The following is a 14,208-nucleotide window of genomic DNA, read 5'->3' as shown; positions in this document are numbered from 1 at the left end:
TCCCTTTAGTGGTGGCTGTATAAATAGTGTATGTCGCAAGATCCCCCTAGTGGTGGCTGTATAAATCAGCATACAGTGAGCTTCCCCTACTGGTGGCTGTATAAATACTGTATGTAGTGAGCTCCCTCTAGCAGTGGCTGTATAAATCTGTATACAGTAAGCTCCCCCTAGTGGTGACAGCATAATAGTGTATGTAGAGAGATCCCTCCAGTAGTCGCTGTATAAATACTGTATGCAGTGAGCTCCCTCTAATGGTGGCTGTATAAATTTGTATATAAAATGAGCTGCCCCTAGTGGTCACTATATAAAGCTCTAAAACAATAAGCTCCCTCTAGTGGTAGCTGTATGTATATAGGGAGCTGCCTCTAGTGGTTGCTGTATAAATATGTATGCAGTGAGCTCGCCTTAGTGGTGGCTGTATATATCTGTATGTAGTGAGCTCCCTCTAGTGGGGCCTGTATACATCTGTATGTCATGAGCTCTCTCTAGTGGTAACTATATAAATCTGTATGTAGTGAGCTCGCCTTAGTGGTGGCTGTATATATCTGTATGTAGTGAGCTCCCTCTAGTGGTGTCTGTATAAATCTGTATGTTATGAGCTCTCTCTAGTGTTGACTGTATTAATCTGTGTACAGTGATGGCTATATAAAGCTCTTAACCATAAGGACCCTCTAGTGGTGGCTGTATAAATAAGTTTGTAGTGTGCTCCCTCTAGTGGTGGTCGAATTAATAAGTTTGCAGTGAGCTCCCCCTAGTGGTGGCTATATTAAGTTCTAAACAATAAGCTCTTTCTAGTGGTGGCTGTATAAATGTGTATGTAGTGAGCTTTCCGTAGTGGTGGTCGTATTAATAAGTGTGCAGTGAGCTCCCCCTAGTGGTGGCTATATTAAGCTCTAAACAATAAGCTCTTTCTAGTGGTGGCTGTATAAATGTGTATGTAGTGAGCTTTCCGTAGTGGTGGTCGTATTAATAAGAGTGCAGTGAGCTCCCCCTAGTGGTGGCTATATTAAGCTCTAAACAATAAGCTCTTTCTAGTGGTGGCTGTATAAATGTGTATGTAGTGAGCTTTCCGTAGTGGTGGTCGTATTAATAAGTGTGCAGTGAGCTCCCCCTAGTGGTGGCTATATTAAGCTCTAAACAATAAGCTCTTTCTAGTGGTGGCTGTATAAATGTGTATGTAGTGAGCTTTCTGTAGTGGTGGTCGTATTAATAAGTGTGCAGTGAGCTCCCCCTAGTGGTGACTGAATAAATCTGTAGACAGAGAGCTCCCTGAAATCTGTGTGGTTGCCACGGATTTGTGATGCATTTTTTAAATTTGTTTGAGCCGTGGACCCATAGACGGGTTTAGCCTGGCCAATGGAAGGAATCCACGTACCGATTTTCCACTGTGGATTCTGTACAGAATCTGCTTTGAAAGTGACGTTTCACTCCTTGTTATCCCACATGTAGATTTCAAGTTTGCATGCGTAAAAAAATCCGTACCATATACGCTATAACGTAGATTGCCATTAAAACTAGTGGGATAATTCTGAATATGGATTTTGCTGCAGAATTGGCGCAGACTTCATGTTGAATACGCAGTGAAAAATGACGTGTGAATAGCCCCCTATAGTTTTTGGTTTTTAGGCTACATTCACACGTAGCGGATTTTGGTGCAGATCCACACTAAAATCGGCATCAAAATCCGCACACGTGTTTTGTTTGGATGGTGAAGATTTTGCAGTGGATTTTGGTGCAGATTATCCACAGATTTCACCCTCTGCATTGTAAATCAGCTATTTCAGGGAATGATCCCCGTCCTGCTTCGCCTCCATTCACTACCAATGATCGTGCGTAAAAGCACCATAAATCCACGTAGGATCCACATGCAAATCCAAAGCACAATTCTGAGGGCTCAGAAATCTGCTGTGGATTATTGTGGGAGATTGACTGCTCAGATGGAAGCCTATATCGGCTGCCCGTGAATACGCCGGCCAATATACTCTCCTGAAAATAAGCCCTTCTATTAACTTTTTTGAGGCAGGAAGAAAAAACACCTCAATTCTATCACTGTTTTTTGTTTTTTTTTACAGTATACATAACGCGCTAATTTTTTTCTGCGGGTCGGTACGATTACGACAATATCTAAATTATATATATTTTTGAGGTTTTTCCAGTTTTGCACAATAAAAACCCCCTTTTAGAAAAATATCTATCGCTGCATTCAAAGTCCCATAACATTTTTCTCTTCCACGGATGGAGTTCTCTGAAGACTTGTTTTGTTTTCGTGATGAGCTATAGTTTTTATTATTAGATTTTACCATTTCGAGACAAGTACAGTTTTTTTAATCACTTTTATTGCCTTTATGTGAGGCAAAATAAACAAAGAAAACATTTTGGCTTCATTTTTAGCTTTTTCTTTTTGCAGCGTTGCCGTGCAGGATAAAAGGTGTGTTCAATTTATTGTACGGGTCGTTACAGATGTGGCAACACCAAACATGTGGTTTTTTTAATTTCTTAAATTATTATTTAAACATAGAGGGAAGAGTGCACAATTTTTTGCACTATTTTTCATTATTTTAAATACATTTTTCATGTCCCTGTAGGAGACCTAAACCAGTGAACCTATGATCACACTAATAATACACTGCAATACTTCTATATTGCAATACATTATTGCTAATCATAGCAATCATAGGCCATGGCAGACCTGGATGAGCAATCCCTCGGCCCTCTGCACGTAGGTGGACAGGGGCCGATGATGTCGCAAAGGGAGTGCCCTCCCTTTGTGAACCCTTTACTTGTTGCAATCCACATTGATTGCAGCATGTAAGGGGTTAACAGTGGGTATCAGTGTTCACACTGATCCCTGTTGTTGTGCTGGAAAGTTGTCAGTCACAGCCAGCCGGCTCCCGCTGTGCATGGTGCAGGCTCAGCTTCTGAACCCATGCCATCCATAGGGCGTAAAGGTACACTTATTCACGTGAACGCCTTCCTATCCAGGACCTACGTGTACGCCCCACAGTGGGAGGGGGTTAAAAAATGTAAAACAGATGGAACGAAATGGAGCATAACCGAAGCTCCGAAAATCCCACTGATGTCAGTGGGACAGAGCAGCAGAATGAAAAACAAAAACACTGCGGTTAACGCGCCCTTGTAACGCTGCGGAACTTTCATCATACAGGAGCTCGCGGGCGCTGTGGTGAGACAGATGCCTGGTGGAGCCCTGACCGGAGCCGATAATATCCTCAGCCGCACATCGCACATCATGAGGATAAAGCCGCAGATTATCCCGGCCACTCACTGCAACATCTGCAGCGCTGACACGGCTTATCCACACGCCGGGATTACCGTATGAGCCCTCTGTCCTCGAAAGAGAGGCCGATCCCAAAACTTGGCACAAAACCATCACAGAATCCTAGATGGATCACACCGCGGGCAATGAGGGGCCGCTGTCTCACCAGCAGGATAAGAGCTCAGTGGTGCGGAGAGGGGACCCCGATATACATTTTATATTACGGCCCGAAAGCTATAGCTATAAAAGTGCCCGTCAGAAGCTTCTGCCAACTCTGATGCCAAGTTGGCAGCCCCTTTATCGCCAGGACTGTCACATATGTGCAGTGGGCTTTGTGAGACGGCTCCAACATCAGTGTATAATGTAGTTCACCTGTCTGACACCCAGCAGAGGGACCCCGTTGCAACTGCACCCCCACAAGACATCCCTGGGGACCTCTGTTATGATGCCAGGGCTCGGCAATTAACCCCTTAGTGACGGCCAATACACATTTTTACTGACCTTACTAATGGGCATTACACCTGCACGTACGTCTTTTTAAGGCGGTGGCTCTGCTGACTACTGACAGCCCGGCTCCTGCTCTAACCGCAAGGATGGAGATCCTGGCCGTTTAACCCCTTACATGCCACAATCAGTAGCAACTACAGCACGTAAGCAGATAACAGGGTTTTTTTTTATCACCCATCAGCACCCCACAATGCAATTTTAAGGTACCAATGTGTTTCCATGGCAGCTGGCAGCCGAACAAAGTCCTCCATGTCTGCCGTCTCCAGCAGAGTCTGGTAGGCTGCTGTCATAGGCTTAGTGGAATGCAGTATACTATCCTAGCGATCAAACGATCTCGCTGTCAAATCTCCTTCAGGTACAAAAAAATTATGTCAAAAAAGTTCAAGAAACTTTAATTTACAGAAAAAAAAATCCAATAAAAAAACAAAACATTTTTTTCCCTCAAAAAGAAAACATTTTTTAATGGATAGAATACAAAATTTTTTAAAACCTGCACATAATTGGTATTACTGCATTTGTAACGACGCAGAAAATTAAAATAAATTCTGCTTCTTCAAAAAGGTGTTTTATGGTGCAAAATAGTAAAAAATAAAAAACCTCTATAAGGGCTCCTGCACACTTGCGTTTTTCTTGTGCGTTTTTTTTCACGAGATTGTCAATAAGGCCTCCTTCCCACGAACGGATTTACGCCGCTTAATACGCGGTGAATATCCGCTGCGTTGCCCACAGCTATTAGGTTCTATTGAACCTAATAGCTCAATGCTCACGGTGCGGAATTTCATCGCGGAATTTCATCGCGGAATTTTGCACCGTGAAATCTCCCGTCCTCACCCGCGGCATGCTCTATTTGCCACGGCTGTACACGCGGCCGGCTTCCATTACAGTCAATGGAAGCCATCCGCTCACGCTATCTTCCGCTGTAGCACAGCGGAAGATAACGTGAAATCGCCTCTCCGCCCACCGCCACCGTGTCATGTGACGCTGTGGGCGTGTCTTGTGACGTGGCCAGCGTATCACATGATGCTGCGGCGCGTCACGCCGAAGCGTCATGCGGGACCCAGGACATCGGATCCGCTGGTAAGTATGGGGTCTCTGGGGGGCGCCGTGACGGGCTTCGCCGCGTCACGCTCGTGTGCAGCCGGCCTAAGACTTTCTAATGTTAAAAAAGCATCGCACAAAAATTGTAAAGCACAAACTTGCGATGCGTTTTTAACATTAGAAAGTACTACTGACCATCGCGTGAAAAAAAACGCACAAGAAAAACGCAAGTGTGCAGGAGCTGAAAGGTGAACACTAAAAAAACAAAACCCAAAAACAATGGCGGAATTTCTGGATGTTTTTTTCCCATCTCCCACAGAAAAAAACTCCCACAACACCTTATATGGACCCCAGAGTGGGTCCGTTATTGCAAACCCACAAGTCTTCATACGGCTGTCAACGAGTTACGGCTCTTACAATGCAACGATGAAAGTTCCTTGATTCTTAAGGCAAAAAATAGGCCTGTCACAAAGGAGTTAAGCTCCTGGGACCCTCATTACCACTACAAAGTGTACGACTGCAGTACTTAAGGGGTTAACTCTGATCTGCGTTTTCTCTGATCCCAGCAGGCAGGATGAGAGCGGAGCTGTGTACTTCACCCACATCCTCACCGCTGTGCACTGGTGCTACCCACCAGATTGCCATGCCCAGCAACCTATGGCCACTCGCCACATAGACTTGGCATTAGGTCGGGAAGGGGTTAAAAAAACAACAATCCCCCCAATCCTTAAAGGGGCTGACTTATCAAGACAATCCCCGTCTACACGTCCGATTGGGCCTCCGTGTGTGAAGAGAGTTACTAGATGCAGCTAAACATTGTTTCTAGTTTGCGCTGTTCTCCAGTTCTATGGATCCAGCCTGAAGTGTAAAGAATGGAGGGTTCTCTTTATTCTGGACACATTCATGGCCAAGTCTATTGGTATATATATATATATATATATATATATATATATATATATATATATATATACACACACTTTATCTTCACTAGTCTATATTATATACACACATACACAATATTACATTTGCCAAATTCTTGTGCCGCAACAATCACGATAAAGTTGCAGGTTATCTCGGCCATCATGTCTGCCATGTTTTCCTACGTACGTGCAGTCGCAATATTTCAATACCAGGAAATCTGACCGGTTCTGAATTTTTAGGGTTGTCATCACACTTTTTTATACTTTGAGCACTGCTGCAGTCACATGACCAAAACCCGCCACGAAGCTCGGGCTTTACAACCTGCAGCAGTTCTTTGTACATACAACATATGTATAAACCGTCAAGTACATTACAGATGTGTACATGTCCCGAGCCGCAGCTGTAGTAGCCAGTACAAAAACCTCCATGCTTTACCCTGCAGGCTGCATCTAGAGAACGGAAAACTGGGCAAAATAGGAATGAGAACTATAAAAGAAGAAGACAACAACTTGGTTTATGAGGAGATGTAAAGATGCTCGACTCTTCTTTATACACGGCTGGCGTTGCACAGTCAGCCCTTATTTATAAATACTGCACCAAAAATAAAAAATGCACCAATATGCGCATAGTAGTGCTGCGTGCGCCACAAATGCGACAATTTATATTCAGAAATATGTTTTGCACCACTAATTAAATTCTGCTTTATGCACTAATATAAAAAAATTAGTCAGCAGTCTAATTACTGATTTAAACACATAAAATGGGGGCAAAAACACAAAAAACCCCACCCTATGTATTTATTTTGCTCCACAAGATGCGCCAGTTTCCGCTCTACACTATTATGTGCACCAAAATTGTCCCAGTTTGTATTCCAAAATTTGTTTCCTTCCACAAAACTGTTATTCTGCATCATCTACTAATATAATTAGTCAACAGTCAAAATAATGCTGAAAAAACAAAAAAATGGTGCAAAAATCAAGAAAAAAACCATCCATATAGTTGGATTTGTACCACAACGAGCGTGTGTCAAAACTTTGCGCCTACTGGTTCTTCATTAACATCAACTTTCATTCTGTCTTATTGGCGCCACTTTTCACCGAAACTCTCTTGTAATCACGGTTCATAAATGTGTCGGACAGACAGAAGCTGGCCACGCCCATGTTTAGAGAAAAAGTGGCAAGCTTTTTGGATCTTTTTCTCCTATTTGACGCCAATTATTTGTAAATTTGCCTAAAATTCTGTGCACTTTAATTCTGGCTCAGTTTTCAACATCAATCTGTTGGAAACATTTATAAATAAGGGCGTTCGTGCAGAAAGTGCAATGTGCAGCACGTATGGGATCCGCAGAGTAGATTCTTACCTTTGAGGCTCGGCATGGGCTCATCCGAAGAGAATTAAGGGGTATGTACAGCTTTATAAACCTTCTGACATGTATGTGTGTAGGGTGGAGGGGGCACAAGCGGAGACCCCACAAAGCATTAGATGAAGGGGCTGCAGAGTTGCAAAATTATTTCCGCTGGTCATCCTTGCACTAGTGCACAAGTGTGCGGACCGGACTGAGATAAATGTGAGTTCTGGTGAGGGTTGGGATAGAGGGTTGATCAGCTCTGTATATAGTTATGTGCACAGATGCAGCAGAGCTGATTTGGTAATTGAAGTCTTTATGATGTTAAAATAAGATATCTGGTTGAGTAACAGAATAAAGCATTGCGCCAAATGATAGATTTAGCTCTTCTACATTAGACCAAACTCAATACTACTACTATCTGACAAACTCATCTCTACACTTCTGATAAATTACATCTGACAAGCTGAGTAATAATCTTCAGATAACCGTGCCTTTGCTACACCCAACTCAGATTTATACGTGTGATAAATTCAGCTCTGCCACATCTGACCAAACTCAATACAACTATCTGACAAACTCATCTCTACAACTATCTGACTAACTCATCTCTACCAATTCTGATCAACTCAAATTTGCTACATCCAACAAGCTGAGACTTACTACAAGTGATAGACTCAGCTCTGCTACTTTGGATAAATCTGCCTATGCTACACCTAACTCAGTTTGATACAAGTGATAAATTCAGCTCTGCTACATCTGACCAAACTCAATACTACTATCTGACAAACTCATCTCTAAACTTGTGATAAACTCAGCTTTGCTACATCCAACAAGCTGCGCCTTACTGTAAGTGATAAACTCAGCTCTGCTACTTTGGACTAACCTGCCTTTCCTACACCTGACTAACTCAACTTTCTTATGTGTGATAAATTCAGCTCTGCTGTATCTGACCAAACTCAAAACTACTACTATCTGAAAACTCATCTCTACAACTTCTGATAAACTCAGTTCTGCTACTTCGGATAAACCTACCTCTGCTACACCCGACTGTCTCAGTTATAGTACAAAGGCTAACTCATCTCAGCTAGATCTGCTAAACTCAACACCGCTAGATCTGATCAACTTGGCTGCGCAACGTCTGACAAACTCAGCTCCGCTGCCTCCTCCGTGTATACATAATGGATGATCAATAACTGAGGGCACTAGAGCCGCCTCCCCTGGAGGTAAGTGCCCCTCGGTAGGTACTCACACGCTGAAGTGATAGATGAAGCAGCGCCATCCGCTGGGTCTCTCCAGGAAGTTGTAGATGTCGCCCTGCATGCTGGTGCGGGTCAGGTAGTGGCGGTAGAAGCACTTGGGGGAGGATTCTGCATGGAGGTCCTTGGCGCCCCCAGCCTGGTTGCTCACCTGCAGCGTGGGGTCCTGAGCGGAGCAGGGGGTCCCGGAGCCATTGTTCAAGGGGGGGTCTGCGCTGAGGGCCACAGATGAGTAATGCATGGGGTCCGGAGCCGGGGGGGCTGTGTAGCGGCTGTAGAGGGGGAGCCCCCTGCACTCCCCCGAATTGCACGACATGCCGCAGACTGCTAGTGATCAATATTTCACATCCTCAGTGCCGGTGTTAGATTGCAGCTCCCGTGGGACCTGATCCCTCTTATCAGAGTCACCGCAGACAGGATCACAGCTGTGTCACCCGCTGTCACTCATAGCTGTGGAACAAGGAGAACAACACGAGGTCAGGGACCGAGGATCCGCAAGGAGTACAAAGTTCGGAAACTTTTAAACACTTTCTGCTCCAGTTCTTCACCGTCGCAAAGACCTCTGCTTGTTGTCAGTGAACACCACCGCTCTTTGCATCCAGAGGCTGAAAGCCTGTCCCGACCTGATCTGTCTCACTGCGGAGACTTTGTTACATTGTATCCAATCTGCACAAGCTTCTATGTACTCCAGACTGATACATTGTAGCAAATATCAGGACAGGAGGGAGATTCCTGCTGACTTTGCAGACTGGATGCAACTGTAACAAATCCTCAGCTGTGAACAGCCTTGGCTGTTATTTGGGACCTTTCACATGGACATTTCTGCGTCATCATGGGGCTTGAATTCTGTACCTGTTAAAAACGGCGTGCCAAAAATGCAAGATTAAATTCATTACGAAAAAAGTTTTCTGCGGCGCAATTTAGGACGTCTTGCGGAATTGTTGTTGCGGATTTCTAAAAAAAACGCAATGAATTCCACAAGACGTTCCCCGCAATTAAAATCGCACCAAAATCTGCACTAATTGACAAAATCTGCATCTGCACTGTGATCTGCGCACAATTCCGTCCCGTGTGAAAGGTCCCTTATATGAGAGCTAGCGGCTGATGTTTTCCGTATAAGCACAGCTGCAATCCAGCAGTTACATGAGCATTAATGACACTCATATATTAGGGCTTATTTACACAGGGGGGAAAAATCGCAAAAGTTCTATGCGTTTCCGCAAAGCATAGAACTCGTGCAATGTATTAACCCCTTATTTTCAATGAATTAATTTATGCAGGCTTTGAAAACCTGAAGCAGATCGCTGAAAACTCACCCATTATTTGCTATGGGCAAGTTAGAAATCGCATTGCACTCACACGAAACTCACACGTACATGCGTATACGATTTTTTCTCTCACCAATTGGAAACTAGCGAAATTTCTGTGAACTCGCAGAAAAACAGAGGATGCTGCGACTTTTCTATCTCCAAGCATCTCTGCTAGAGAAAAATCCTAAATGTAAAACAATGAGGTCTATTTGAGTGCAAGTTTTGCGTGTCTCGCAACGCATGAAACTGGCTCATGTGAATGCGATTTTTAATTTTTTTCCTAATTGAAACAACGTGTGATATTCACCTGCAAGAAAAAAACGCGTGAGAATTATCGCATACAAAATAGGTCTGTACAGCTTTTTAGCTTCTGGTTGTTACTAAGAATGTTTCCATTCACTGACAATAAGCAGACAGCTTTGCTACTTTTCCTCTGCAGAGCGTTGCATCGTACATTGCATGCTATTCATAGGAGGCGCCATTGTATAGAAGGAAATGCATAGAGGGGTGCGAGGAGGTTGATAAGATGTTTGCGCCAAAGCCATAGCTGCACTCCCCAACTATGCAGAACCTTGCACCCCAGCATTAAACACACCTCCAATGAACGCACATTGTAATACTGTTCATCTCAAAGGTTCTGCAGAACATCGCATCACACATTAAACTGCATTGCTGCGGTGAACCTCCTGCCGTCTGATGCCCCCTGCCTACCCTTTTCCCTATGCCAGTATAGTTTCACCTTCTGACTGCGCCTTTCCTTACAATTTGGGTCAGGGGTAAATGGGGGGCACTATTTCGCTTTTCGTCAAGCAGCATAGTAACTGATTGCACCTCTCTCTTTCTGCAGATGATTGCACCAATAAACCATCACTGCAGGAAGAAGGAACATTGCAACTTTTTTACTATAGGCAAGGACCCTCTCTTATGTAACCTGCCCATTCCAGGACCCCCATTCACAGAGCTCTGCAGAGCATTGCTCTATGGTATCTGTATGTGCATTACCTGCTGGACTGTACCCGTGTCTTCACTGATCCCTGCAGTACGCTGCCATTAATCCTCTCCTAGAATCTGGGAGAGCGAGGATGACGACCCCCTGCACCTTCCCGGAGTTTTCCAGCACCTGCGGTGGACTGTGGCTCCCGGTGTCCTTGCTCCAGGCTCTGACTCTGTCCCCTCCCCTCGCTCAGTGACTGTCACTCCCCATCCGTCCTGCAGAGAATGGCAATAGGCATCCTACCAGCACCTGTGCACCCATTGTCTCACTGTAAAGGCGGGATTAGGCAACCTGTAGCACCCCAGCTATTGGGGAACCACAAGTTTCAGCAATGCCAGTGTGTGACAGGTCAGCTGCAGAGGCCATGCACTACCCACAACCCCCTGCTGCGCTACTGAAATTCACTTATTTTCTTGCAAAATGCATCTGAGTTTTCTGCAGAACATTGCACCCTTGCAGAGTGGCACAATCTAAGGCGACATCTCTTCCTGCAGGGATCATCTGAGCTTGTAAGGTGGCAGCTGCAAGTAATGGAAGACGCCAGAGGTCACCTGTCATTGGCTGCCATGAAAGGAATCACTATCTGCTGGGGGTAACTAATCATTTCTGGGTGCCAGGCTCTTGCGGGCAGAGATCCTGCATGACCCCCCTGCAGCATGTGAGATTAGTAAAGGGTCACATGGTGATTAGGGGGAGGCGAATATCTGCACAACATCTGCAAACGCTTATCTCACACCACCTGATCCAGGATGGCACAGAGCAGACCCAGGGCTGGCATCAGGAGAAGAACCCGCAGATGCCCATCCTATAGCCAACTGAGCAAATCCTCTGCTGTACCTATGCAGCATATATTATACTCCAATCACATCCAAAGCTGTATTCAAAAATTTTTCATTACCTCTGCAGGATTTCCCACCTTCCTGTGGCCCTGCTTGTTCATTGTCTGCAGTGTAGTCTAATCTGTCAGCCTGTATTAAGGAGGCATTTACATGGACGAGTGCAATGTCAGTCCAAGAAACTCCCGAGCAATATCACACTTGCCAAACTGCAATTTTTATGCAATGGGTTTTGCAAGAAATTGAATCGCACTTGCGTGGGAAAATCAGCGATTATTCCATATGAGAACAAAACCGCGTTGCATCACACTCGCATGTAGATGCAAGTGCAAAGCATTTTTATGTGTTCCCGTAGGGAAGAACAGGGATTCTTCAACAGAATCGCCAAAAATAGCGCTGTGAGAGAAAAGTCACGCATGTAAATGAACCCATTGAGCGTCCATTTATACAGGCAATTTTCTTGCACAATTCCTCTGTCTTGTGACATTGTTTTCAATGAGTTCATTTACGTGTGCGATTTTTCTCTGGCAGTGATGCCAGAAGCAATGCGAGAGAAAACTCTCGGCATGTCCGATTTTTGGGCGATTCTGTTGAAGGATCGCCCGATCATCCTTATAGGAGCAAAAACAAATGACATCGCACTCGCATGTACATGTGGGTTTCATACGAGTGTGATGCAGTCCGGTTTTGCTCCCATAGGGAATAATGGGTGATTTTCATGTGCGTTTTTCACAAGTGCAGTAATGCAAATGAGATACGATTTTATTGCAAAACGCATCGGACTCACATAGAAATCGGATCACACTTCATGAAACTAACTTGTACATGTGAGTGTGATGCGATTTTTAACTTGCCCACAGGAAATAATGGGTGAGTTATCTGCCAAATCACAGAAAAATAGAACATGCTGTGATTTTTCCATCTTGCAGGGTCACTGCAAAAAAAAAATTCCCTCATGTACAAACACCCATTGGAAATAACTGGTTGCATTTTCGTGTGTGTTTTGTGCATCTCGCAACGCACAAAACTAATACGATTTTCTGGCCCGTGTGAATACACCGTGAGGACACGGACCAGGCTTTTAAGAGGTTGTCTGTCAGCATATGGTTACTAAGAGAGTTGTGAATGCAGCTTTGGATGTGATTGGAGAATAAGATACTGTATACCTTTAGATTAGTAGTAAGCTCTAGGGTAAACAGTGACTGTTCACAGTACATGGGATATCATCTAGTCTTTAAGCGGTTGTCAGCACAAGTTGTCCAACAGAATCATGACTGCAGCTTTGGATGTGACTGGAGTGTAAGACATGATGTTACACAAGCCCAGTACATGATATATAAAGCTAAGTACAAAATTGTAGGTTTAAGAGTGCAACGAATCTCTCGGAACGCTGTCGCACTCGCCCCTCTGAACGGGGCGTAACCCCTTAACGCTATATGATGTTACATCATGGGCTGTGGGTACTTGCCGCAACAGGATGTAAACTTATGCCCTGTGCATGGCACTGATCCTGTGCGATCTGCAGCATAAGCCGGCTACGACTGACAGCAAACCTCCCGCTGCAACAGTGGGGATCAGGGAGAACACTGAACCCCGCTGTTAATGAATTACATGCCACAATTGATGTTGATCGCAGGGTTCTGCCGCAATGTCATCATAGAAAACCATTGGCGTCCAGGTCAACCATGACATATGATCACTAGCAATAGTGATAATGCATTGCAGTGCAGAGGTACTGCAATGTATGATCATATACATAGTTCAAGTCCCCTATAGGGCATTAAAAAATTTGTAAAAAAAAATAAAAAGAGTAAAAAAAAGAAGTGTAAAAAAATGTGGTGAAAAAAAACTTTTTTGTGCACTTTCTCCTTTTTTGTTTTTTTAGGACCCCACCCCCCCATGTTTAGTATCATTGAGTCTTTAGCTAACCTATACAAAACATTGAACTTACTGTTGGAAAAAAAATGGAAAAGATGAGCCAAAATACATATTCTGTTCATTTTGTTGGCCAAAAAATGTGAAAGTAATTAAAAAGTCGTATGTACCCCAAAATGGTACCACTAAAAACTACTCCTCGTCATGCAAAAAAACAAGCCCTTGTACGGCCGTGTCAGTGCAAAAATCTTAAAGTTATGGCTCTTGAAAAATGGAGATAAAAATCCCCCCAAAATTGTTTCATCTGTAAGCCCAAAACAGGCTACGACACTGAGGGGTTAAAATGAATGGGCATGAACTGCAATACCACACACAACCTGTAGACAGGTTCGGCGTTGTTTTTGTTGCAGTTTTTGAAAGAAAACATTTTTTTTTTAACCCCACTTCTTATTGTCCAGGCTCAGGATCGGACAGCTCCCTTGACATGTCTGCTGTACTGCCATCTAGTGGCCAATATGAATACTGCAATACTTCATCATCATTATTAGCAAGACACTAGACCCTCCACATTCTGTCGCCAGGGATGCAGCAGAGGTCAGCTGTGGATTCTCCACATGAAGCGAATCGTTCTGTAACCATTAAACCGTCTGTGTATAACGAGCACCCCGGGGAACCTGAACCCCTGCGCTGGGTATAATTAGTCGTGGGCCCTGGGGACTGTTCGCTCGTGTCATTGTGCTGATGAAAGGCGAGGGACGGTGTGAGGCGGCTGTGTGACCGGGCGGATCAGGTGTCTGTTCCCAGGGCATGGATATTATATGAAATTCTTGTGTCACCTGAGGCTTAGTC

At 44.3% G+C, this 14,208-nt stretch overlaps 1 protein-coding gene across 2 annotated transcripts in view; it reads right to left on the bottom strand.

Annotated features, from left to right (window-relative positions):
- The window catches only part of LOC136611353 (potassium voltage-gated channel subfamily KQT member 1-like), a 65,874-nt gene extending 55,071 nt beyond the window's left edge, over positions 1-10,803 (bottom strand). For both annotated transcript variants that reach the window (XM_066590879.1, XM_066590880.1), the window contains exons 1-2: positions 10,657-10,803; positions 8,338-8,794 (exon numbers count right to left, since the gene is read on the bottom strand). In XM_066590879.1, the coding sequence (XP_066446976.1) occupies positions 8,338-8,660 (323 nt within the window). In that variant the 5' untranslated portion in view covers positions 8,661-8,794; positions 10,657-10,803. The remainder of the gene's footprint in view (positions 1-8,337; positions 8,795-10,656) is intronic.
- Between the last annotated feature and the right edge of the window lie 3,405 nt (positions 10,804-14,208).

This window comes from Eleutherodactylus coqui, chromosome 2 (assembly GCF_035609145.1).
Source record: "Eleutherodactylus coqui strain aEleCoq1 chromosome 2, aEleCoq1.hap1, whole genome shotgun sequence".
NCBI lineage: Eukaryota > Metazoa > Chordata > Amphibia > Anura > Eleutherodactylidae > Eleutherodactylus > Eleutherodactylus coqui.
Note: the sequence above shows the minus strand (reverse complement) of the source record. Positions and strands in the feature narration are given on the sequence as shown.